Raw genomic sequence first — 27,422 nt, forward strand, 5'->3', positions numbered from 1 at the left:
ACTGAAGAGTTTATTCTTGGTCTGAACACTTGGTAGGGCAATGAGTTTTTGAAGAAAAAACCTGCAAAACAAGGATGTGCTCAGGGATGTGTTGTAGTGTCAGTGTTAGATTAACGGCTGGACTTGATGATTTTGGAGGTGTTTTCTAACCTAAATGATTCTGTGATTCCATTCAGTCTCACAGCATTATGAGGAATTAATTCCTTGAGCTCTAAAAATAACTAAAAATACTTTTCTGAGAACAATTATTTAAGGAATAACTGAATTACTTTTTTGTTTCTCCGTAAGAATTACAGTGGATGAACAAGACATACCTTAGAGAGAAGGTAGTTCTGTTGAAGACATCGCAGTGTAGTGATGCAAGTATCAAGGGAACAAATTACATTAAACAACCTCATATACAAATTCTAAATAACACAGTTGCACGTTTCACTTAATGCCAGATCTGCTAACAACGGCGATTGATGGATTTTAAGTTTTACCTATTGTAGTAAAGTGTTTGCTAAGAGTGTTTCCCAAAGCTCATCTCAGCAAGTGCTCAATTAAAACAACTTGTTTACTAAATCAGTCTGCTACATCTCCTATTGGACCTTTGCTCATCATTTGGACTCTACTCAAGTAAATGTCCATGTTCCACCTTCATTGGAAGGAAGCTGGTCTCCTTGGGGCTTCCTGCATACACCAGGGAAAGACCCAGGGTCTTCAGGATGGTGTTCAGGAGCAGAAACATCATGCAGACATTTGGGATATCAGCAATCCCAGTCTCTGTGCTGGCTGTGATGGGTAGGTTTGCATCCCTGCCTTCTCCTCTCTACCTTGAAATTTCTCCCGTGACTTAAATACTGACCAGTACTCCAGGCATTGGACCAGCTCCTGCTAGGAGCTAAAATAATCATAATAATGAAATAATAACACTTAGCTCATTCAGTCACTTCTGCTCCTTTTTGGCGGCAGTTGTACGCTGGTAGGTCTCAGGAGGTTGTCTGAGGTCTTGGCCATATCTCACAACGGCCCTGAATTTGAGCTGTTAATGAACATACGTCATTTGCATTTCTAGCCCCAGGCTGGCAGTTAGAACATTCCCATGCAACATAAAAGGCATATTTTGTCTACCGTAGATTTTTTCTGCTAGAATCTGCCATTAGCACAGATGTGAATAACATCCCATCTCAAACATGCTGATGGGTGCCGAAGCAAAATCCAGCTGCCCGGAGAGATGAAGCCATCACGTTGTGCCCCAGATGGCGAGACACGTCTGGAGCAGCGCTCAGTGCTATTGCTCTGGTGTCGACAAAGTCACAGTGTAGGGATTCATGCACCAGGTGCTGATCGATAGGATAAATCTAAAGTGACTTTCCTTTGAAGAGGGGTCCCAGAATCGCCGAGGCTTTGTGTGCTTCAAATATGCATTTTGTCTCGGCATTCGTCCAACGACTGCAGTGTCAGCAAGCTATTGCCAAGCTAATTTTAAGGATGTTATAGTTCCAGCTATAAAATAATGATATCGCATACATTATTATAGTGCAAATCCAATAGTTATAATCTGAAATGCTGGAATCTTAGAAAAGCAGTTAATGGGCTAGCAGCATGCACAGCAGCAGGCCAGCATTGATGTAAGAAATAATTATAAACATTACCCAGAAAATAAAAGACATCATGTGAATGTTCGTTAAAAGGAGAAGATAATTTTTTACAGTTTCTCCCATTACAGTTTCTTTTTTTTAAAAAAAAAATATATATATTTGACCTTAAGCAGGGAGAAAAACAGTAGGATCTTCATATCTTCATATTTTCAATGTAGATTTAAGCTTGTGTGTGCGTGCAGTTCTCACCGCACTGCTTTAGGAATACTTTGTTGTTGTTGTTGGAACATGTAACACTTTCTCATCTCACAATATCACTGACTCGCTGAGATTGGAGGCACCAGTGGATGTCATCCCATCCAAACCCCTGCTCAGAGCAGGTAACCCAGGGCCACATCCAGGTCTGTCTTAAATATCTCCACGGACAGACACTCCACAATATCTCTGGGCAACCTGTGCCAGTGTCTGACCACCTTTAGTGTATGTAAGGTTCTTGCTTATTTTTAAAATGTAGGCTTGTGTTGTACTGCTGGTAAGGATCCCCATTGCAGACATGCTTCTCCTTGATTTTTTAAACTTTAAATACGCTAATAAGATTTCACCCCATTTTAAAGAAAAGCAGCCAGTGTGAAAAGCAGATCAGACACATGATAATTAGAGTTGCTAAAAATGGTATCAGTGTCTTTTGCCTTTAGTGAATGCGTTCCCTTTTACACTTGAGCTTCAGTTCAGATAGGCGACGCACTGCCTAAGAGTTATTTTGGCAGGTTAAGTTTGTGGTTTGTAGTATGACAATCATGGGTAGATGCTGCCCAGAGATGATTTCTCAGACTAGGCTTAAAATGTGTAGGAATCAACTTGAAATTTCTAGTGTCTTGGTTGTGTTTGCTGCCTTACCAGAGAGGAGATTTCTCCAGATTTCTTCCAGAGGCTGATTCATCCTTTAGACATGCCCGTATCTCTCCAGTGACTTTAGAGACATTCTTAGATGAGGTGTCTAGCTTTCAGATAGCTGAAGTCACATTAGTCCTACCTGTGAAGTCGTTTTTACCTCCTGTGTAAGTCATGTAGAGCGCATCACATTTTAAATTAAAACCTGCAACTGGAGATTGACGAGGAAAATGCTAATATATAAAAATAAGAGCTTCCAGCGTGCTAGCCTGCTGGCAGCCATCTGAATGTCTGAAATAAGGAGACTATCAAAGTACTACGAGAGCAGGAAAAACGTCAGTAATGAGCTCTTTGCACTCAGTATACCTTGCCATCCCAAGCTCGAGCTGTAAATACAAAAGAAAAACTCCCTGGTGTCCAAACCCATTAATCAAAAACGTACACGTGGTGGAAGCGTTTCATAGGGAAGTTCCATGCCTGCCATGAATGATTCTCTCCTCCACACACAGGAAGGACGGGAGAAAAGAACAATCATCACAGTTGGAGCGACATTGATAATTACAGCCAAACATCACTTGACAAATTCTTCAGTAGATGCATATGTTACTCTGCTAGTGAACACAGTCTGCCAAGTAAATACAAACAGGGCAGTTTAAGTAGCACTAATGAGTGTTTTGAAGGCTGTACAGAACAGATAAGTCTTGTAGTAACAGTTTAAATATAATCTCCATCACTTTACATAAATCTGTGTCAGCCTATTTGATGCAAACAGGCAATAAAGTCCTCCAGCTACTCCAATCAAACCTCAGCACTCGCTGTTTCAGATAGGCGCTTGTGGTTTAATATTTTTTAAGTTTAACCAGTAGTAAACAAGCACATTAATCTCATTTCTATGAAAAAAAGCCAAAAAAAAAAAAAAAAAAAAAAACAGCATTGCTACTATTGGTATGTGGAATCAGCCCCTCATGACAGCGGCAGACAGGTGGTGGTTGCCAATCGCTTTGTCTTCCAGCCTGCTTTCATATGCATTTAGAAACTTCCCAGCTTCTGTATGGGCAGGGTATATAATTCTTCCTGTTATAATTACAGTCATTATTGTTGTTGCTGTTCTTATATTTCTGGAACTCGGTGTCCTGGAAAAAAATAAAAAATAAAATAAAGAAGACAACAAATATGACATGAATTGAAGGATTTGTAAGTATATACAGATATTAGTATGGGGCTGTTTTATAGGGTATTAGTTAGGTCAATTGCCATAATGAGAGGAAGAAAGACTTGTCCACGCAGTGTCAATGTTTACACTGAAGATTGTTTTCCACTATGCAGACCAAGTGCTTAGAGGTACAGACCCCTGATCTTGGTTAAAGCTTTTAGGTTCTGGTTGTAATTACCATAAGCAGACAGTTTCCAGTGGTAGAAAGCAGCAGCAGAGTATCCGGCATGCTTCTGCCTACCTCTAGCTTTATGCTTTTCATAGTTAGCATAGTTGGCAGCTGTTTTTTTAAAGGAGGGGCATAATGTCTCAGTCTCTGAACAAATTACATGAACAAGAGTCTGTGTTGGGAAGGATCTCTGGGAAATGTAACTGTCTATAAATGCAGTTACACCCAACGGAAGGGCAGGCATTAAGGAGAAACCACTCCAGCCACATTTTTCTGTTATCACCTGAACATATACACGTCACTAAAAAGTAAAATCATCCAGCAAGCTGAAATTCCGGTGGGTTTTATTCCCTGAGTGATGGGGAATAGTGAGGGAGATTAAGGCATAATCCGTCTTGGCTCTACCCAGGCTCAAATGCTTTAGGACACTGTGTTCTCCTCCTGAGGTTCTCCACCAGTAAAGCCTTCCCCCAGCACGAGTGAGGACCAGCGGAGCAGAGCAGCGATAACCCTCTGAGGTGCAAAGACTTCCTAGACGATTCAAACTCAATCTTGGGAATTTACTCCATCAGTCATCCATTAATTTCTGGCTAATTTAGCCTGCTGTCTGCGTGTTGTGCACACAACAGCCTTACCGTGCAGCAGGGAGACCTGGAGCCATTACACTTTGCCTTGGAGCAGCTCAGTGTAGGACTGAGAGGAGTGGGCTTTCTGGTTTTTGTTTTGTTTTGTTTTCCAGTGTATGTTGTTAGATAAGCAAGTTCAGCCTAGCTGCTTTAATTTGTTTTTTCTGCTTTTGTCAATCAGTTTGAACTGCAGCTAGCTTGGCAAGGAGCCCTTTTTGCTCCGCGGTGAACAATCGGAACAGCGTGACTCAAGGTTACACACTGATGATAGATTCCATAAAAGCCCGTACGTTTAGTTACAAACCCAGCATCAGTAAATGTAGTTTCCAGCAATTTCAGCTAATTCCAAGTTCAATCACTCAAGAAGCTCACAAAATGAATGTTTCTTGGAGAATGAAAGGTAATTTGTTCGTAAAAGCTATGAGGTTATCTAATATAATGTAATGACTAAGTTTCTTAAGAAAATTGCACTGGGACAAATCACTGTTCATTTGTTTTAGAGAAGCAAGATAAGATGGCAGAGTTGCTAATTTAGAGCTGTTTTGAAAACTTCAGATTGAATCTAGAGCTAAGTAGAATCCATGGCTGGGGTCAGAAACCAAGAGTTCATGACTCTAAGCACGGCCTGGGAATGGCAGCAAGGCATGGAGCAACCCTTACACAGAAGTCTGGCATTACCAGATGTACACAGGATCTGGAGATAAAGTGGAATTTAAATTTTTCTGTCAATAGCATTCCACCTGTGGGCTTAGCATCCTCCTGTTTCTCACATGCATGAGAGCTTGTAGGAAAAGGGCTCTGATTCCTAAAACCTTCCTCTAATTTACCTTTCTGCAAAGAGGTAGCACAGAACTGGAGACCTTCATTTTTCCTTCAGACCTGATTAGCACTGTACAGACTATTCTGGACCTAACCTTTGGTAGCCAACCCCATATTTAAAATATCTGTAAGCACAGGTGAGGTTTGATTTTCATCTTGTTTCATCCTCTGGCTGTTAGGTGAACATGAATTTAGAGGGCTCTGTGATTTTGCTGAGGGTCTGTCAAAGAAGAGTGCAAGTTCTATCAGCTGTCCCAGGGATACCCAATAGTCCTACCAGGTCACACGAGGCGTTGCACAGACCCATAAAAAAACAGACAGAAATAATATTTTTCAGCAATATTATCTCAAGGCTTCTCTGCAATGTTAGATTTTTTTTTTAATTTCCTCCTGAAGTGAGGGGTGGGCATGGATTGTCCCTGCCAAGGGGCAGGGAACGGGCAGAGGTGGGAGCTCCTCCCCGGGGAGCAGTGTGTGGTGGGCAGGGGTCCTCCAGCACACTGCCTCTACTGGCACTGCTGGTGGCCCGTGAGGACACCAAAGGACTTCAGGTTCCTTTGTCTTCTAAAATTTCTTTAAGATATATTGCCCAGTAGAAAAGGATTTATGAGGCAGAGGGCTTGCATGTCTTTCGCTTGGTTGAGTCTCTTGGCCTAATGAGATCAAACATCTTCTCACAAACTTGCTGTGCTTGTTTCCTGCTGTTTAAAAAGAAGATGGTCATTTCTGAGAAGAATGCAAGTGTGTCTGGTTCTGAAGACATCTTAAACTGAGGAATAGTAATTTTTATTTAACAGAAGAGTAGTTCATTATGTTACATATTCATGAACACTGATAAAATCAGCTGTTGAGTAAGGCCTGATGCAGAACCTTTGCTTCTGCTGAATTCATCCTTTTTGCAGTTTTTGCTGGGTTCCTATACAAAGGCATCACCCTGCAGTTTTGCTATGCAGCTGTCCTCTTCCTTACAGCACCTGTGCTAATAATCTAGTTTAGGTGCTTAATTACAGCACCCCCAAGCTGCGGGTGCTAGTGGTGGAGCATACACACCATGGACGAGGGAGGCTTTTCTCACTGCAGCCTCTGCCTTCAGGTCGTCACCGAGCTACAAAATTTGCTCCAAAAGGAAGGTATTGGGTTTGCTGGCTGTCTCAGTGTGGGACCCATAATCCGGGGGAGGAGAATGATCTGTAGGAAATTTAGGATAATATGTGTGTTGATGAACTACCATCTCCTCTTTGTACTAATTTTGTTTTTTCTCTGTCTTCCAGCTCCAGTAAATCCACACCTACGTAAGTATTTCTTTATCTTTTTTTAGATTTTTTTTTTCTGTATGAAGAACTGTCCCTGCACTTGTTGTCCCTTGCAGTTAAAAGGTAAATGCCAATGACTGCACTTTGGATTGTGTCCTGTGGATTGCGTTGTCCACCCTAGTTGTGCACGCAGGCTGAGCCGGTGGCTGACGGTGCCATCCCTCTCCTTCTGCCGAGGTGCTAAAGCAACAGTAGATGGACGGAGGAAAAATTATAGCTCCAGATCATCTTTCTTTCTCCCTACCCCAAACAGTCCATCTAAAGGAAAAAAATAACATTCTAAAAATAAACTCCATTTCTGGGACACAGCAGCTCAGTATGTATGGGTGAAGCTACAGTTTGGTCGTAGAAGTAGCTAAATGCCTGACTGTTGGAGTACTGAGTAGGATCTGTGTCTGATCCTCACCAGGCATGTTAAAGTGTCAAAAGAAAAGTAAGTTTCTGAAATTTTCCAGATTCATTTATCCTTGCATGAGAGCTGCATTTGCACTTGTTGAGGTATCTCTGCTTGAGCAGCGGGGCTGGACCCGATGACCTCCCGAAGACCCTTCCAACCTTCCCCGTGCCCTCATTCTGAACGAGTTATTTGGATACTTCCAGATGTAGTCAGGAGCTCATCCACAGCTTTAAAACAAAAAGAAGAATGTTTTTTTCATGCAGTGCATACATGAACCATGGACCTCATTTGCACAGAGAAACGTGGAGACCAAAGGTGTGACGAGGGTGTGAAAGTGCTGAGACAAATTCACAGGAGGCAGCTCCACAGGCATGATTGCAAGTGCGGACTCTAACTACATCCTTGCTAATGTGCTGCTGCTCAGGAGCACGGGGATATTGCAGGGGAGGAATGAGTCTTGGTACAGCTGGATCCCACACGTTTAATCCACAGGCACCAAATCCCTACCAGCATTGCGGAAAGGAGACTGCGCTGAAGCTGCAGCGTGTGAAACCAACTTATTTCTTGTCCACTTTGTGATTTATCTCCACGATATGCATATTTTGTCTGTGGAAACGTACTCTGACATTATTCTTGCTTTAATCACATATGCAAAAAATACCCTTGTAAAGGGAGCGGGCTGGCAGTTACTGCTGATTGTGTGCAGCCACAGACGGGCAGGAAAGCAGCACTGGGCTGTGTGAGCATCCTCGCTGCGTCTCTCTCACACAGATAGCTAAGCCTTACTGTAAATTTTAAACTTATTTGCTGAAGATCTTGTGTGATGCATTAATAATTAATCAGGGCGCAATTCAAAGCTCACAGGAGCTGAAGGAACCAATCCCGTTCTCTTAAATGAGCAGGAGATGAGGCCTGTGCTAATTAATATATTAAATATATATTCTGTGATGTTAAGAAGGAAAAGCATTGCAGTCCCGAGTGCTTCGCACTATAATCTTCCATGATTTTAAGATCTGAAGTTGCCTCATTTTCAAAATGTCACTGTTGCACACTTACAAGCTGCAGCTCTGGTGGGCACATGGCACGGTGCAGGTGGCATCCAAAGTGCCCTTGAGACAGCAACTGAGTTAGCTCAGGGGAGGGACACTTGTGGCAACCTGCCCACCATTGCCTTCATCTGCTTGTTGGCTCTGCCTCTCTGTGCATTACTGGTAATGGCAATGTTTACCCACCAGGAGCTATCGTGCACCCAGTGTCATTTCTTTCAGATGACCAAAGAGATGGAAAAGTCCTGAAGGCTTGCTTGTCTTTCCCCAAGGACTTCTTAAGTGACATCCTTTGACGGGGAAGAGATCTGCAAATGGGTTCAAACCTGTAAGCTGGAGAAGAGAGGTTCTGTCTCCCTTACAAATCCAATCTCATCTTTATCCGTGCTTTTTACAATCTCATTTTATTTCACTGAAAATACAAAATGAATTAGGATGTATATACATATTATATAATGTCAATGAGATTGTTTCTTTTCTAAACCTGCTGGGCTGAATTCTAATTCTATTTACACCACCATGAATGAAGAGTAAGTGCTGTACTCAGCTGGGACAAGGTATCTGGACTGGAAACTGAAGTCACACCTTGCTGCTTGAAGTCTGGAATAATCACATTGCACAGGGCAGGCCTTTTTATGAGATTTCTGCAATACAAAAGCGAGAAGTATTGAATGACCTAAGCACTGAGATGTAGCCTTACAACTGCCTTTTGTTTCGTGAAGTATAATATAAAACATTGAATGTAAACTGTAAGTTTAAAATGTAAGTGGGGGTGGAAGCCCAGTGTACTGAAGATAGCGTAAACCCAGCAGTTCAGAGCTTGCAGCATGTAAAAGGCGTTGTTGGAGATGAGAGGCACAGCTGGCATTTTGCTCAGAGTGCTTCACTCGTGTCCTTGAGTCTTTCAAGAGCTTCATCAGGGTCTTTGCGTTCTCTTCCTGGTCTTAGGGACAAAGACGGGGGTGTCGATCTACATCCATTCAAATGCTTCCCTCTTGAAGGGTTTGGGATGCAATTTGGACGCACAGGTGTTCATTGTGGCCTCGCTCTGCGATATGCTCATCTCTCAGGAAGAACCTCTCTTTGCATCTCTTCTCTGTAATTCTTACGGTGGTACTCCTGTGTTGAATGATTTCATCTATTGCCACTTCTACATCATTCAAAATTCAGGATTCAGAAGGCACTATGCCCAGAAGCAAACCACAGGGCAAGGTCCTGAAATGAGCTCCTCATCATGTGGATGGTTTGCAGTCGCTTTTGCCAGTTAAGGCATTGTGCCGTAGGAAATTAATTCTCCTGGAGGATCTAATAAAGATGATGGACTTATTGAGAAATCAAGTCAATCTGCTTGAGGTGCTAATGGGCACGGAAAGTTTCTGTGGACTGCATTTCCGTGATAGCCTGTTTTTATGGAGCAAAGCTTTGTGCTGACTGCTGTGGAGTGGGATGTTTGTGTTGCTCTGCATCAGCAGAGTCAGAATGAGGAAGAGTTGGAAAGCTCTCCTAATGCACCTGGTGGTTTGGGTTGAATTTCCAAGCCTGCTTATTCAGTCTGCAGTGTTATATGATTTTAAACAAGCTTCAGAGCAGCATCCTTGCTTAGCAGTACATATCCAAGCTACGCCCAGGTCCCTCTGTCTTCGCTGATTTGCAGTGAAGCTCCAGTGGCTTAAGTGGATTTATGGTTTACTGAAACCCCAAACCTGAAAACATTTATACACCTTCTCAATTTAACACAGATGAATAATCCCATGACGCCTGGTGTTAGAGTTCCTCATAACAATGAATATAAATTGCACCCCTATAACGAAGGCTGTAGCTGACACAGTATGCAGACAGCTGCATTCTCCCTAGAGACGAGAGATTTGCTTGTTTTCTCAGATAAATCAATTGCCTTTGCTGGAAGAGTAAACTCAGCAGGAACTGTTCATGTGCATAAAATTAAGCTTTTGCACATTTTTCTACATGGGGCCTTATTCTGTTCTGAGATGAAAACTGAACCTTGAAGTTTTGATGTGTTTGGTTCCTAAATGTTTGATGATGGGACTTACCTATCCCATCGTAACCTGGCAGGTAGGATCGCTGGAATGCTGAGTCTTACAGACCTGTTTCACAGCAGAGAGGGTCCCAGTAATCCTGTCAGGGGTTCGTGGTGGGTTTTTGTTGATGTTGCTTTTTCTTTAGAAGGTTTTAGAACTTGTCCTCTGGACAACAGAGATCTTAGCGGACAGGCTAGGAGATGTCCTCAGGATGTCCTGACCCTTCCTCCCAGACATTTCTCTAATTGACAATTATAATTCAGTGCTGAGGACTCAGTGCTCGTTCTGAGCAATTCATTCACTTTGCTCTTTTTAGAAAGATTTTCTAAAATCTTTCTACTCTAAATCACCTTTCCTCTCATTTTAGCCATCATTTGCTTTCCCATCCCTACTGAAAACAGAGAAATGTAAGAGAGGTCACTTGGAGGTCACATTTTTCCTCTTGAAAGGTTGTTGTCCACTTTTCCTTAATGTTACATCTGAGTATGTGAAGAGAATCTATACAACAAGACTTGAATATAATTTCAAGTAACACTAAGACAAATTGATGAATGATTTTCTGTTTTTTATTGGGTTCGCTTGAAAGAAAACACACTCAACACTAGAGAATGATGTAAAAACAAATGTACATCTATTTCTGGTACTGTTAATGAGCATTGTCCTGCAATATGTCCATTTTAATTGACAAGTGCTTTGACAAACACACCCTTAATAGTTTAGAGCATTAAATTTCTGTCTGTTTGCTGTGTTGGCAGGAGAGTTCCACTGTGGCTTTGAGGACGGTAACATTTGCCTTTTCACTCAAGACGATACAGACAATTTTGACTGGACGAAGCAAAGCACTGCCACTAGAGACACAAAATACACCCCCAACACTGGGCCAAACGCAGATCGGACTGGCTCCAAGGAAGGTAAGCTCCAGAGGTGCACCTGGTCCCAAAAGCTATGGCCGTTTTCCTAATCATACCAAGAATGTTCATACTTCAAGGACTTCTAAAAGAAATTGCCAGGGCTGAGGCATGTGACTGGTCCCTAAGCAGAATTCACTACCGATGCCATTAAGCATCTTGCATTGTTTCTATTGTGCCATTTTCAAAGCGATTGCTTTCATGTTACAGTGTGGTGGGGAAATACTCTAGCACATCTTGAAATATTCTTCTGGTTTATGTCATTCCAGTTCTAACTTGGACTGTCACAATGAGATTTTTTGCCCCATTTTTACTTTGGGTGTTGCTAAACATGTAATTTTCAATCTGCTACCCCTGCTAACAGAAGTGTGCCATCTTGACTGCAGTATATATTTTCATTTCAAAAGTCAGACATACTGTGCTGCATTTATCAAGTACTGCAATAACTCACGCTATTTCATTGTATGCCCCCTGCCCCTCTATTACCAATGGGGAAAATTCATACTGCTTTGTGCTTGCTTGGGTGGATTAAGTAAAAGCTCTCTCTGTTGTTGGCACAGACCAGATCAGAATAAATTAATATTGTCTCCTTGTGAGCTTTTGAACTGGAATTGACATGCTCAATGCTCATTGAAAGGTCTCCATCGAGATTTTTTTACCTTATTTTAAGTGGCCTCCCTTCTCACTGTTTATAGGAACAAACTGCAACCTTGAGACTGAAGTCTGAACCCCATCATAAAGATTTTTTTACTTTTCTTGTGCATATACAATCTTGTATCGATTATAATGTTGTTTATAAGAACTGACCTGCCAGCCCTGATTTTACTCTTCGTAGAAAACAACTTTGAAGCAGCTGTGGAAAACACATGGGCTTAATGCAGAACAAACACGGCCTGGAAACCACGGTGATGTCAGATGAATGTGAAAAATTAATCAAGATACCTGATAGTCCCGGTGTCTTCCTGCATGTGTATGTGTTAGATTTTTAAGACTGCAGCTTAACAATTTTCATTTGGACTTCCCGCAGGTTTCTACATGTACATCGAAACATCGCGCCCCAGGCTGGAAGGAGAAAAGGCCAGACTTGTCAGTCCCGTTTTCAGTGTTGCTCCAAAGAATCCTTACGGAGCTACGAACACAGCCTACTGTTTCAGCTTCTACTACCACATGTATGGACAGCACATAGGTAGGAGAAAGCCAATGGCCTCGTCTTTTCACTTTGGGAGAAATAGTGGCAGAAAAGTCCAGCTGTGTTAAAGGAAAACACAGGAAAGCTTACCAAAACCAGCTGTAACCAAGGCTGGCAAGAGAGGCTCCTGGTAGCATCCTTATGGCCACAAAAAGTTTTCCCACTAATCAGCGTGCTAGCAGGAGCCCCGCTTAGGTTGACAAGAGCATGTCGTGTACGCGTGGGGTGTTGAGCAGGGGAAATTTAAAGTGTGGGGAAAAAAAAGGAAGCGATTCTTGCAAATGCTTTGCCTGGTTTGGAGTGTTTTGCCTGGTCGCAGTGTTTCGACCCACTCCTTGCAGGATTTGGGGTGAAGCAGTTAGCAGCAGCCCGTCTGTGTGGGCGGCTGCAGCAACACTGCCTGTGCCCTGTGGCACCCCGTGGCTCCGCCAGGGAAGCCCTGAGCAATTCGCTCAAAAGCTGGGGGAGCCTATCTTTGCAATAGGTATCTCGACGTCTATTTTTAGTCCTAGCTCTTTTAACACAGACATTTAATTACTTCACATAGTGTAAAAATAAAAGGTGTGGGAAAATATTAACGTATAAGCCAGAGCCAATTTTTCTAAATCCCCTAAATCCCTGTGGAGTTCTTGGTGCTTACCAGTGTGTCGAGAGGCTTTCCTGTGCCAGTCTGACCGGACTTGATGCATTTTTATACATATTTTCAAGGGCAAGCACATCCTCATAGTGCATTCTGATGGTCGCCTGGGGAAACCTTCGCCTGCCTGCAGGCAGGGTTCAGGTTATAAATAGAGCAGACACGTTCACGCAGTTTTGTTGGGTGTCTCTGCACTGCTGAGCGCTTGCACGCAGCCCCCTCTGTAAGTTCCTCTCACTCTACATTGCAATAGGAACTTGCCTGTGCGTTTGAAGGAACTGATGGAGCCACGTCATGCTAAGTGAAAAAAGTATATAAAACGATCTGCTTCTGGTACAGGACAGTGAAGAGCAAAATTATGAACATCAGGGGTCAAAGATTTTTTCTGGAATACCTCTAAGTTCAGAAAAAGTATAAGAAAAACAGTCATTGAGGCTGACACCTGCCCTCAAAACACTGACCTCTGCTGCAATTTTGTTCTTTTTCCTTGGCTACTTTTCCTGTAAGTGTATGACCTTAGCTTTTTTTTTGCTGAAATTGCCCTTTTCAGTGTAATTACTTGAATTGATATTTATAATATCATCTGACGAAGGAGCTGACCTACAGGTGAAGACGGTGGCGGTGATGATTAGTGGTCAGTTACAAAGGACTTGTTCATGGGGATGTGGACACCTACTTGTCCAAAAACAAAATGGCTCGATATCACTTCCAGTCTTTAACATTAAAAAATACAGACACCGCCATTTTAGCTAATGTTCAAAGTGATCTGCTTTTGAACAGCTTTGTACAAGACAGAAAAATAGTAAATGAATAGTATCAGCCACATGTTTAAATGCAGGCGCATGCACGTTTACTAAGCTCAACGTTATAATTCCTCATAATGACCAAATGTTCTGAAGCACATGAAAATGCAAAATGCATAGAAGAAATAATTTATGAAATCAGCAAATATATATCATCTGCTTCCCCAGATATGAACTCTATCACCTAAATTTTTATGAGGGTAGTAAAAAAATGAAAAGAAAAACCTCATGAGCGATGATATTCTTAGACTTCAATGATTTAAGCACACGGTTATTTTAGGACTTGTCACATTGATGAGGTAACTGCTTGAATGAGTTTTTGAAGGTTTGTGGTCTTAGAAATTACTTTGGGTTAGGGAAAGGGTTATTATAGCACAATGATTTGCCCAGGCGAATCAAAATTAATCAGTGTTTCAGATGATGTATATTTGATAACCTTCATTTAGGGGATACATTTTCCATAGCAGCACATTGTTTAGCTTTTCTTTTAATATTTCTGCTGTTGGAAATTATGTAGCTAAAGGCTTCTTTTTATTCTGGCAAATGTTTGGCCTATGGTTGATTCTGATCATATTTTGAACAGCTACTTTAAAGCTGAAAATTCATGTAAACAGCTTACTCTTCTGAACTCACCTTCAGTCTTCTTGTGCTCGCCTTCTGACTGTGGAAATAATCTCTGCCCAGAAATGTTTTGTGACCCCAAATATTTTAAATATACTGTGTAACTCCATGTATTTCTACTATCTTACTATTCTGCATCATGTTGTCCAAAGAGGCTAAAATTTATTCCAAAGGGAAATCTCCAAAAGAACCTGACAAAGTTAGTGCTGCAATGAGGTCAAATAAATAACTGATCTCCATGGGTTGCTTCCAACTGACATCGCACTGTGAGTCTGTTAAATGTTTTCCATATCTGTGAGCCCTGATTAATTTCTGAATGTCCAAAGGATGTGGGTGGGGTCCTGGTGGGCACCAAGCTGACCGTTCATAATATATATATACACATATATATATAAATATTTACTAACATGTACTTATATGTATATATATTTACTATGAAAGTGGTCGGACCTGGCACAGATTGCCCAGCAAGGTTACTGAGTCCTTGGCGATATCCAAAATCGGATTGGACACATGCCTGGGCATCCTGCTATAGCTGATCAAACAGGGGCTTGGAGGACAGGGACAGTCTCCAAAGGTGCCTCCAACCTCGAAGATCCTGTGATTCCATGTGAAAAATTTAATTGATAATGTTTTTTTCAGAGGAGTGCCATTTTATTAAGGATTAATCCCCCGTGGATCACTCTAAATGTGCTTACTACAGCAGACTGACTGCCTTACCACAAACTGTTAGAAGCCTTGACCTTCACTGCTGTTCTGGCACTTGTACCCAACATACAGCAGGTTCCTCGCATCCCCCTTTGGGAACGAGCCCTGCCAGTGGGGGCAGCTATGGGCTGCACTACGTGCTGCCAGCTCGTTCATTTCTTCATAAGAGCAGAACAGGAGCTGCCAGCTGAGACCTCATATATGATCTCCATGCTGACGTGTCTCTCTTTTGAATAATCTTGAGCTGCTGATTCTTGACCTAACTTCACTCAAAATTGGAATGTCTTGCAGGGGAATTTGGCTTAAATAAATTGTAGCCTATTCCTGCCTTGTACCTACGGACCAGCTGTTCAGAGAAGATACGTGGCCATTAACCTTTGTTTTTTCATCCATAGAGCTGAAGCATTGTTCAACAGACTTTGGGGCTGCAAGTCAGCATTTCCACTGGGTTGCTTTATTATCCCTTGTTAGCAGTATCTGCAAGGTTTCAGAGCAGTACTAGGGTTATTATTCCCATGTCTCAGGGGTAAAGTGCTTTGTTTCCAAAGCAGTGCCTGTACTCATCAAAACAGTTCCGCATTTCGAGAAGGGATTTGAAGGATCCCAGATAAAATGGAGAAGCAGCCTGGAATGATGCTCTGTTGCTGGTGCAGGCTGATTTTGGAGATTTAGGGGAAAAGATGCTTCATCCTCCGTTCTTAAAGGAGTGACCCCAGTGCCATCCATTTGAAAATATGGCTGTTACATGACATTGGGGAAAAATAAATAAATAAATAAATGAAACTGGCTCAGCTTCTCTGCCTGCTGTTCAGGTCTTCGGTGTCTCTGGAAAAGAGGCTGAAAGTTTCTGTAGCAATCAGGAGAGGTACTTGGGAGGCTTTGCAGGAGCAGAGCACAGATCTGAGATTAGCGCTGATGCTATAGCGCAGCTCTGACGAGATAAACAGGGACCTACATCCCGTGCCATGGCGGTTAGATTCAGAACAATAAAGTGCTTCTTTACCTGAAATAGATGTCTCTTGCTCACAAGTCAGAGTTTAATTCCTGACAGATCTCACACAGCTAGCTCTGAGGGTGCTGAAAGCCAAGAAAAGTGCCTGTGCTTTCCTCCACATGCTTCAAAAGGAGCAGATAGATTACTTTAAGCATAAAAAATAGAAAATCCCAATACTTGATTTGCAGAAAAAAAAAAAAAATAATAATAACACGTTGGGGAACAAGAAAATGAAGTCACTGTTCTCGCTGCGTCTCTATGTTGAGACAGAAAGAGGTTGTAGCTCCATTAGAGTTGTCACTATCTTTTTTAAGCAATCTGTATTTCTGATTTTCCCATCGATGCCCCAAAATGGAGCATTTCTAATTGACACTCCTAGAACAGTCATTTTTCTTACCATTAGAGAGCCATCACAAAATGAGAGGCGAAGCCAAACACGCTGTCAGAGCCCCCTGGGAACATCGTCTGTACCGTGCCAGTGAGCGCTCAAGCTGCCGCCGCTGTGCCGCAGCCGATGATGTCTCCAGGGCACCCTGCCCTCCCTTGGCAGGAACCTGTCAGAAAATAAAACTTCAGGCCTCGATTCACAGCTGCCATTCCTGCCTGCTGTGGCAGTCCCCTACTCACAAATCCCTCCCTCATGCCTTTGTCTGGGCTGGTCATGTCACTGCAGGTGAACTCCTGCTGGGCACACCTCCATGTGAGCCATGCAGCCAACCCATCCTCCTCCACAGCATCACTTTTGCAAAGGTATATAACTTTTCTGAGGTCTTCCTGGCAGAAAACGATGCATTTCAAGGCAGGGCATTTGGTGCAGGTGTCACTGGTTGAGCTTTCAGCTGCATTTTGGGCAGGTGTGGGCATTTATCTGCCCACGTGGGACAGGAACGTGCCTACAGACTAACTCATGTGCTGGGCAGCGGCTGAGCAAGGCTGGAACAGGGATGGTTATTTCATGTTTTAAGTAAGACTGCTATCACCCTGCTATTAATTTCAAGAAATTATGTGCCATGGAGAGTCTGAGTGTACTGTGAACAATCTTAAATCTCTGTAAGCTCAGCAGTGATGGAATTGCATGTTTTTCATGCCTAAATTATTCAGCTATTCCACACAGGCTTGCAGCATGTGCTGTATCAGCCTGCACAAATCGGTGAAATAATCACCAGCCATTCATCCCTTGTTTGATATTGACATTGTTTTTTGTCTTTATGAAAATCAACTTTAAATATAATACTATTTTGTAGCTTCAGGTAGTCTTGTCTAAGACTGCCTTTTCTCATACCTTGGACCCAGCACACTTGTTGAAAACACTTGGGGAGAAGCAAGTGCGAAAGAAGGGAGAGCTGTGTTGGCTGAAAGGCTCAGACCTCACCCAAGAGCTGCTGTTCCAGGGGGGCTGGGGGCTGAGCAGCTGCCTGCTGCCACGTTATTGCTGGGTGGGCAGGAGGGTGGCCCCAGGCGATGCTCCTGAGGGTTTCCTTCCTGCAGACCCTGCCAGGCTGAGGCGTTTTTGGTGTACCTGGTAGCATGCGTACAGGCAGAGACAGACCATCCCTGTTCCGAGCCGTGTCTCCTTTGTGCTGCTTCTTCACCCTTCCCTGCACTTGAAAACCGAGCGCTGCGGGAGGGCGATGCGGTGCCGCCCAGCCACTCGGCCAGCACCACTTCCCCACCTCCCTCAGAAAGATGTATGGCCTCAGTCTGGGCACCCTGGTGAAATAGCCGTGATGAGAATATTTGCTGCTCCATTACCCATTTAGCCCTATGTTCTTCAAGGCACTGAGCTCTGCTATTGCTAGAAATAAGAACTTTTTATTAGCAAGAGCTGAGTCACTGTGCAGCTGCCTCAGATCTGAGAAGTCTCATTGCAAATGTAATTTGTATCAGCTTCCCAGCTGCCAGTCCTAACACCCTGAAAAATGTGGTCCTGCGGGAACTTGGCTGAACAGTCTTAAATGGAAGCAAACGTGGTGATTGGCGCTGTACAGACACCGCTGCCCCACGCACCTGCAAACAGAGAGGGGAGCAAGAGGGAACGAAATCTCCAAGCTGTGAATGACTGAGCCCGGCTCGCTCACGTCGATGCTGGTGCACCAAGGCAGTCCGGTGTGTGTTCATGGTCCAAGGCTGAGATGGGAGCCAGGGAGATGGGCACGGTGCAGAAGGGTGCTGAATGCAGGCAGCCTGTTCCCTGTTGCAGACAGTGCCTGTGCTGGAGCCGGTAACTTAGTGGTCAGCAGTGGAGAAAGACCCAGGGCTGTGGTTTGTGGATTTTTTCCCAAGGTGAGGGACAGTTTTCCTGAGGTTATTTGAACTGAGAGGATAGTCTTGGATTGTCTTGCCCTTCGAAAATGGCATAATGTCCTTCATAATGGCAAAACAGGCATAACATCTATTTCTGAGATAGATTTGCCAGGATCAATGGCACTCTGTTATCTAAACCTTGTACAAACAAGAAGCTTGGCAGTCTTTATAAGCAAGAACTTCTATTTTCTTTTCCTTTTTTTTTTTTTCCTTTAATAAGGAAACTGCATTGCTTATTTATCTTTGGGTAAGGAGGCTATAAATGCACTAAAGCACAGAAAACTCCATTTTGCCCACTCACCCCTGGAAGCCCCACGTCCTTCCCAAGCTGCTGGGAGCAAGAGGCACAGCTCTGCCTGCTAGGGCCCTCGGCTGCTTCTGCGCCATCCTCTGCTGAGAGCTCCCTTGATTAATGCACGGTTTTCTCAAGCTTAAAAGGTTTCAGATATGAGACAAAAGTCCTTCCACACCCCCTGCCAGCCACTGCGGAGGTCTGTCCCAGGCTGCATGCTGCGGAAGGGCAGACCCCCCCCAGCACCCCTCTTTCTCCAGCCCAGCATCTTGCTCCACCGCAGCCTGACCAGCTCAGGTCCCTGCCTAACCACTCAAGTTCTTGCCCTCTCTTCCAGGAAGCCTGAATGTTTACCTGCGGTTGAAAGGACAGACCACGATAGAGAACCCATTGTGGTCTTCAAGTGGAAATAAGGGCCAGCATTGGAACCAAGCCCGCGTTAATATAAACCCCCCGACTTCATTCCAGGTAAGGAACCGGCCTGTGCGTTGCTCCGTGGTGCACCAACACCTCGCACCAAAACTGGAGTATTTGGTGTGCTGTGGAGGGGGACATCACGAATGGGGCAGGCATACGGTGACCCTTGCCTTCTGAGTCAGGATTTCACAGCATCATTTCAGCTCTGAAAGCTGCTTTATGGACAGATAATTGCCTTCCTTGCTGCAAATAGGTGAGCGCCACGGAGCTTAATAATGCACACTTCAATGGCAGAGCAGCAGCTATTTCCTAGGAGAGGAAATGCCGTTCGGTTTTCAGACAATGCTGTTAGCTGATAACACGTGTATCTATATATTCATTTATTTTAGGTTAGCAACTGGAATATGAAATTCCTGTGGAAAAAATATTTAGGGTCTGTGGTGTAATGTCTGTGTTAGAGGTCGCTTGGTGTACTCGTGTTCTCCACAAAAAAAGGAAGGCTCCAGGCCTCTGCCGAGAGGGGCCGAAGCAGCAGTGCTGCCTGTACAGGGCCGTGCTGTGGCAGAGCTGCTCGCTTCATTCCCTGCACGTTATGTCAGGTTTCACACGTCTTCACCTGGATTTGACAGTGAGATGCTGACAGACTATTACAGGCAGCTCTCATTCACGATTTGGTTGTAACCGGCACAGAGCCAGAAGTCAGCTGCCACCAGCAGGCCCGCCTGCGTTTGGGATGTGGGATGTGCGCCACGATGCCGGGCTGCCTGGGGGCTCTGTCCCCTCTCTGGAGCACCCAGGTTCCCCCGAGGTGGTGATGGCTTTGGGGAAAAGCAGACGTTGCGTGAGATTCAAAACTGCTATCGGAAACCTGTGGGTTGGGCCTCGGTGTAGGGGTAGCTGCTGCTCCTGACCCTTTGGTGTTATTTCTGTGCTAAGAGGCAATGAGAGAAATGATTTGGCCCAGGTGATGGCAGAAGCATTGCATGGGAGGAAATGAGAGGAAAATTATTGGAGAGGGATATGCAAAGTGTAGCATGATGTGATGCTGGAGCTGAGCAGTGATGGGGCTGGGCAAGAAGAGCACAGAGGAGAGGATGAGTGCTGAAGGGCATGGCAGGGAGCTGCTCCGAGGGGGTAAAGGCAGGGTAAGTCCGAGCAGAATGAACAATGAGGGAGAGAAAAATGATTTTGTATCTGAACATAATAACTGCAGTGGTGAGGGGAGAGAAGACAGGGTCGGGGAAGCTGAAATGAAGAGATCGCAGGTGTGTCCGTGAGGGATTCGTGAGGCATGAGAGGGGCTTTGGCAGCAGTAAGAAGGGTGGGAGCATCAGCTCTGGGCAGAGGGATGCCAAGCCTTTGGCACCAGCAATGAAGAGGAGTGGAGGAGGGCAATAGGGTGCACACCGGGGGGCAGCTCATCAGCCCAGAGAGGAGACACAGTATGAAGGAGAGGCAAGCTGAGATCTCTGCCTGGTGCAGCACAGCCCTGGCGAAGCTGCAGCAGCACAGCCTGAGGCCAGAGTCTGCAGCTGGCCCTGGGGATGCGAGCATCAGCCCTCGCAGGGGCCCTGGCTTTCAGAGAAATGAAGTCACTTGGGTCACTTCTGCTGCGGGCACACCTCCCCTCGTATTTCTTAAAGCCATATTCTCTGGTGCCTCTACTGGTACCAAAAAATGGCAGCTCCTCTTCTTGGCTGTTTTTCACCTTTCACATTGTTTCTAAAGGCTTCGGCATAAAATAGATGTACAGCCATGAAGCTCTGCACAAATATAACAAATAAATGTCAGGGTGGTGGGAATCTTAAATTACTTTTTTAACTGCTCTTGCATCACACAAACTTTATTTTCTATTTAGGAGTCTAAATAGGAAAGAATATAAACCTCCCAGTTAAATTTAAAGAGAGTGAATTGAAGTGAATCTTTGCAGTAAAGCAGTACACTGACACAGAAATTAAAACCTTTTATTGATTAATTGGTATGGGGAAGTGCTGCCCAGACTTGTTTATACCTCACCAGTCCTCATGGTGATAACATGGCAGATAACAAAGCTTCTGTCGTGAAGGGCTGAGAGCACTACAGTGCTTTGAATCAGGAGAAGCTCTGCATAAAAGCTGTCTCAGTGCCAGTGTCAGCTCAGGAGTTGGTGGTGGAGCCTCCACCATGCTCCCACCAAGTGCTGCTGCTTCAACAAGGCTCTGCAGGACTGAGCATCCCTTCTCATCCCACCCTGGCCACTCACCTGAGGCCATTGGAAGGGGCCCTCCCGCTAGCAATGGTATGGTGGTGGTGATGGTGGTGGTTGTCACCGTTGCTGCCATCTTCCAACCCGGACCGCTGAGGTTTTCAGCCCCCTTACAGGCAGTGAAATGGTGCCCAGAGGCAGGCTGTGGCTGTTGGGAGAAGTGGCATCTGAGATGTGAACCTCAAGCTACACCCTTGTCATCATGCTGTCTGGATGGGGACGTTCACAGGGCTCATCTCCACTTCTTATTAGATTTGCCAGGGAAGAAATATTGTTCTGAAATCATGTTGAAGAAGCACAAGCTGAATCCCCCCAGAGACTCTCGGGATAGTTCTGGGGGCACTGCAGGGATAATTCCCTTTTCCCCCATTAAGAGAGCAGAGCGGCCTTTGGTCTATTCGTAAGCTCCCCTGTTCTTCTGCTAACTGCAGTATTTTTAACAACAGCTTTGTGAAGTCACAGACATGCAGATAATAGGTTTTGTGGGAGACTGATAGGAGAACCTGATCATCTGGCACCTCCTGCAAATAGCTGTGAACCGCGGACTGGATGGTGCCTCATGCGCTGCCAATATTCATCTGCGGTGATTTGTTTGGAGCGCGTGGCCAAGCTGGCTAATAGCAGGCCATCTTTGAGGCCTATAAAACACCCTGCCAACTGCAGATTTTAATTAAATGCTCACCCTTGTATTTGCATAGAATCATTTTGTCTGGAAACAGTGTTTTTCATTGTCAGGAAAGATTCGACTTGAGACTTAGCTGCAGGTGATGTGCCTTCTGCCAAGGAGCAGGAGGGCAGGCTGCGCTTTGGGGGAGAGGACAAGGCGCTCTCCTCGTGAGCTGAATCCTCCCCCCTGTCAGAGGCAGAGTGGAAAAATTGTGAGACGGGTAATTACTTGAGACATTGTTTTCAGACATCAGGATAAATTATGGAAAAGCTCACTGTTTTCCCAATTACAGTTCCCTGTTGCACTAATATACACCTCGTTGCGGTAATTAACCTACAGCACCTCACTTCAGTGAAACACTGATGCAGTCACCTGCTCCAAACGCATGGCTTTCACATTTATTTAGTGCTCTCCGTGCAGACCTTGCCTCCTGGCTTGGGACACCACAGACAGGCTGTAAATACACACCTTCATCTTGGCAGCTCTCTGCTGTGGGGTCAGGCACCCGCCGGGTGCCCAGGGTGGGATGTGTCATGGCCAAGGCCGAGGGACATGCTGAAGGGCAGGGAGGAGAGCTGCCGGTGCCATGCGATGTCTCGTGGCACCAGGCTCCATCGCTGCTGGGCGATGCTCCTGCAGCCGGACTGGCTCCAGGCAGAGCGGAGCCCCGCTGAGGTTTACAGGGGCATCTTCCTCCACCCCGAGAGTGTACTCATCATTTATAATGAAAGTTATTCATTTCAAACGAGCGGCTCCGCCTGAACTGTATTAATGAGCAAAGAAGTGTCAGAAGCTGCCAGAAGAAGGGGCTTGGACCTGTGTCCTGCTGAAATCAGCAGAGGCAGAGAGAGCCCATCAGACTGCCCCGGACACCTCCCTAATGCAGTTAGTTCATTACCGAGTGTAATTTAAGCATTTTGCTCCAGATGGTATTAACATTTTTTGTCAAATTGGCTCTACCCCCAAGAGTTAATTTCTCCATTAGTGCCACAGCAAGCCCTTATAAAACTCATTGAATTTCATGCATATATTGTTGCAGATTAAAGTTTAAAAACTTTTCATCTGAGTTATCCAAACATATTTCAAAGGGCTGAGGGGGTGGGGGGGGGAAGGAAAGGGGAGGGAGTTGTGCAAATGGTGCTGCTTGGGAAATGTATTCCGCACGTAATTCCTTCATCTCTTTAGAATGGCTTTGAAGTTTGCTAGTGAATAAATTCCTTGCTACACAGAATGAGTCCACTCCTCTGCAGAGCTAATTAGGCAGCAGCCTGGCAGGACAGCATCACATCATGTTTGGGAGAGGAAAGCAGACAACGTTGTTTCTTTAGTACAATAGCAATGTGCAACCAACCTTACAGCAAATACCCTGCTCTCCTTGCTACAAGGCGTCTGTGCCCGTACAGGCAGCGTTTCCCTTCCCAGGTGTGCAGTTGGGGTTTCAGAGTAGGAATATTTGACAGAATATGACTCGCAGTCCCCTTAAAGCACAAACATCCTTTTGGCAAAAGTCAAAGCCCTGAAGAGGAACAACATCTCTACCCTGACCCTCCCTAAGACAAAACAATGTCCTACAAAAATGTAAATGTAAGACCATTCCTAGAAGGGATCAAAGCTTCTGCACACAGGGATGAGCCACTGAAAGGGGCAGGAGAGAAGTGGTGTGGCCACTGTCATCGGTTCCTGCCATGGCAGGAGGTGTGGGAGGTTAAAATCCAGCACAGATGTCACAGGAGATCTCTGGGACCTTGGGGGATAAGAATCAAAGGCAGTCCTCCACCCCCCGACGTAAATTTAATCCCTGTTAATGGATGAGGGAAGACCAACACGACTCCTGAGAGGTTTCTCACCAGTTTTTGTGGTCCAGGAGGAATCTCCCAAGGGGAAGGGTGCAGGGGGTGCAGCTCCCGTCCTCCTCCTGCATGCAGAGAAGTGCCACCGCGGTGTAGGTGGGGGAGCCTGGTGTGGGAAATGGGGGGACTGGCTGGGCCATTTTTAAGAAGCCTCATTTATGTGGAGTTCTCCTGCCCCCTGGGTGTGTTTTCCCACAGTGTGGTCAAGGGACACTCAGCTCTTTGACATGGGGTGGGTGCTGTTCTTCAAACCATGCCTCTGTCGTTTGCTTCAGGTGGCAGGAGATTCTGAGGAAAGCACCCTGAATCTCTTTAAATCTTTTCATTTAATCCCTTTTTTTTCCTTGCTGGGTTTTTCATCCAGCAGCAGTGCTCAGGTGCTGAGTGCACATATGCATCAAAGCTTACCCTTGGTGTTTCCATTGTTGGTGGCCTGCAAGTTGTCTGAGATGTCTTGATGCATGAAGTGAGACCCTAGTGAGAAGGAGAACCTCCAGAGCATCTCTTCGCCTCGTTTTGGCACAGAGACACCATGGACGACACTGAAGTGTGCCGTGGTGGGAATTGTGAGCCCTGGTGTTTGCTCACTGTCAGAAGCTGGAGGCAGAAAGCGATTCAAGAGCAGGAGACTCCTGCTTTTTCTTGCAGTCTGCAATGTCCCATCACGAAACTGAATTTAGAGAACTAAGCATTTTCCTTGAGCTAAGCTCACATCCCGTGTGTTCACCTCACAAGTATGTATGAGCTCCGTGGTCATTTTCTGCCCCATACAAAGTGTCTGTGTTATTCCAAGCACCTTGGCGCATAAGCTGTGCAAAATGCAGCTATACATTTTCTGCTTGTCAGGCTATCAACTTCTTGCTCTTTATAATTTTTTGCAGCTCATATTTGAAGGGATCCGGGGCCCAGGCATTGAAGGTGACATTGCTATCGACGATGTATCAATTGTGGAAGGAGAGTGTATGAAATCCGACCAGCCGGCCAACAGTAAGTGGCTCTTCTACACCCTGGGGAGAGCAAATCGCTTCTTGCGCTGCAGAACTGAGATATCTCTAAAATGGATGTCCTGCAGGGAAGCAAAATATTGTTGGGTTAAGTCAGAGAGGCTTACAGTGAAAAGTTTTCCCTTCCATCTGCACAGCTGAGGAAGGAGCCCCGGTGCAGGAGGGCCCCGAGTGCCTGGAGCGTGGCTGGCTGCTGGTGACGTTGAGGTGGCTTGGCCATCCAAGGGCTGTGCTTCTGGCAGCTGGTGTGCCAGCATCCCCATGGCCACCACGCTTCGGATGGTTCCAGATGGCCAAACAGACAAAGTGATGTTAGAAAAATGGTTAGGGGGTCAGAACAATGTGACATTAATAAATGTCGTGATTGCCTGTGGACCATCTTTCATCCCTCCACCCCCATGTCTGCATTATAACACAGACCTTTAATTCTACTTTTTTTCCCCCTTTTTGTAGATTTACGATCAGGTGCTGTTGGGACATTAGCGCATATACGACTTATCCCAGTTATCATCCTCATGTCTGTCTTAAGTCATCAGAGGTGACCTTATCCTGGCAGAGGCTACAAAAGATTCACCAGGCACTGGCATGAAGAAAGAGTCTTTGTAAAATGGACATTTAAAAACAAACTACCAAAGATTCCTCCACTGACTGACTCAAAAGTTAAATAAATACATAATAAATAAATAAAAAAAAAATGAAAAGCACTGGGGACATAAAAGGCATCACGGAGTGTAACTCACTATGAACCACGCGTGAGAACGAGATCTGGCCTAAGTAAGGAAGAGACCTTCAGGTGCTTTTTGTGGTCAATAATGAATACAGCATCATCTGGTTGAACTCTTGGAAAAGAGCTATAGAAACCCTTGTCAAAGCACAAAGTCATGGCTGGTTTTGTTTCAAATGAATAGTTTGCTTGTTACCATGGAAACCTAATGGCCTGCCACAAAAAAAAAAAAAAAAAAAAAAAAGGAAAAAAATGGAGAGAGAGAGAGGAAATAATAAAAATAAAACACAGAGAGAGAAACACCTCACTGTAAACAGGGTATGTGAAGAGCTGGCATTCATTTTCCCTTCAAGAAGGTTTTTAGCATAGAGTTAAATAAATGTAGGCCCTTTTGCCTTTGGCTGTCACCTCCCCTAGAGAGTAACCCTAAATCAGAGCTGTTTTAAGACATTTATGTTTCATTTCTCATGGCTATGCTTGATAACTGTATGCTGTCTCCTTTTGCATGCATTACTATCCAGGATGTGCGACCTGGGCTTACATATTACACAGGCTTATCGGAGCTTGCTTGCGGCCACTCGAACACCCCTCTCCCCTCCCCAACTAAGTCATCTGTTCTAATGAAGTGAAGAAACCAAACCACCGTCTTTTATAAATTGCCATGGAAACCAAGTGCCTTCAATGAAACAAGCCTGATTTAAAAATATATATATAATAATAATAATTTCAACACAGAAGCTTGCACTGCTAAAATGTGGTTTGTGCAAACTATTTTCTAAACAAACTACGGAGCCTGGGTGTGCAGACTGCAGGTGAGGAAACGAAGCCGCTCCTGGAGATGGATGGACCTAAGCTGCTGCGTAAGCCCTTTCGGATGAGATATTTGTTGTTTAACCTTCCAGACAGCCATGGCCTTTCAGCTTATTATCCATTAGAAAATAGCTTCCGTTGGTCCTGGAAATGGGAGCAGCACTTTTGATTTGTTTGGTTTGTTTCAGGTTATCAAGTGGGTCAACCAGAGAAAAAGGTGGTTAAGATGCACTTAGCGCCGGTGGTCAGAGGCAGAAGGGGTTTTCCTGCCCTGACCTCGGCAGGCAAGGCTGTATGGGCCCGGGGTGCGCGTGGGGATGGCGGCACAGGGGGACACGAGGCCACCGCCACGCTCCTTGGCTGTGGGTGCACAGCCTGGTGCTGGCGATGCGCGGGGGGCGCAGGGCCTCTGCCCACACGGGCAGGGAGGGGGGTCCTGGTGTTGTGGTGAAGTCGAAAATCCACTCTTGTGACAAAAGGAAAGCTGTGCACGTGGTGTTGCAGCTGCCCGAACACGTACCATTAGCCAGCCGGTTTTCCACTGCATTGTAAATTTCCCTGACAGTTGGTTATGACAATTTGAAGACCTTTTTCCTTAAATTATCTCAGCTTTTAACTTCATTTAAAAGAAAAAAAAAAGACTTTTGTCTAAAGAAGAGTATTATTATTATAATTATTATAATTATTATTATTATTATTCTGTGTTCTCTCAACACCCTAGGATTAAAAAAAAAACTGATATGCAAGTAATTGGAGTACAAACATGAAAACAAACAAACAAACGAGTATAATATTTGCAAATATGAGTATAAAAAGCACAACGAGATGCAGTAAAACGTTGACAAGGCTTGATTTTTTTTATTCTGTAGAGAAATGTTTGTGCAAATTCAGTAATTCAACTGAAGAGATAATTTTACAGCTATGTTCAATAAAGCCTCTTTCCAGGTAAGGTATGCCACGTGGTGCGTGTGTTTGTTGAGCTATGTGCATGTGCGCCCCGGACGGGTGCGGCTGGGATGATGTGGTTTTCCCTCTGACAAACTGGTGCTGTCTGAAGATGTAATGGTCCGTACTGGTGGTGCTCAGGGGAAGGAGCTTTCTGAGGACGCTGTCAGAGCTGGTTTGTAGGTGTTTCGTGGTGTCTAATACCCGT

The 27,422-nt window shown here is 44.7% G+C and overlaps 1 protein-coding gene across 1 annotated transcript in view; it reads left to right on the top strand.

Moving 5' to 3' along the window:
- MDGA2 (MAM domain containing glycosylphosphatidylinositol anchor 2) overlaps positions 1-27,222 on the top strand; it is a 320,012-nt gene extending 292,790 nt beyond the window's left edge. Inside the window, exons 12-17 of the mRNA XM_035327104.1 lie at positions 6,573-6,593; positions 10,852-11,007; positions 12,032-12,190; positions 18,890-19,020; positions 24,613-24,718; positions 25,189-27,222. Of these exons, the coding sequence (XP_035182995.1) occupies positions 6,573-6,593; positions 10,852-11,007; positions 12,032-12,190; positions 18,890-19,020; positions 24,613-24,718; positions 25,189-25,277 (662 nt within the window). The 3' untranslated portion in view covers positions 25,278-27,222. The remainder of the gene's footprint in view (positions 1-6,572; positions 6,594-10,851; positions 11,008-12,031; positions 12,191-18,889; positions 19,021-24,612; positions 24,719-25,188) is intronic.
- The last annotated feature ends 200 nt before the right edge of the window (positions 27,223-27,422 follow it).

The sequence above is a fragment of the Oxyura jamaicensis genome, chromosome 5 (assembly GCF_011077185.1).
Source record: "Oxyura jamaicensis isolate SHBP4307 breed ruddy duck chromosome 5, BPBGC_Ojam_1.0, whole genome shotgun sequence".
NCBI classification, from domain to species: Eukaryota; Metazoa; Chordata; class Aves; order Anseriformes; family Anatidae; genus Oxyura; species Oxyura jamaicensis.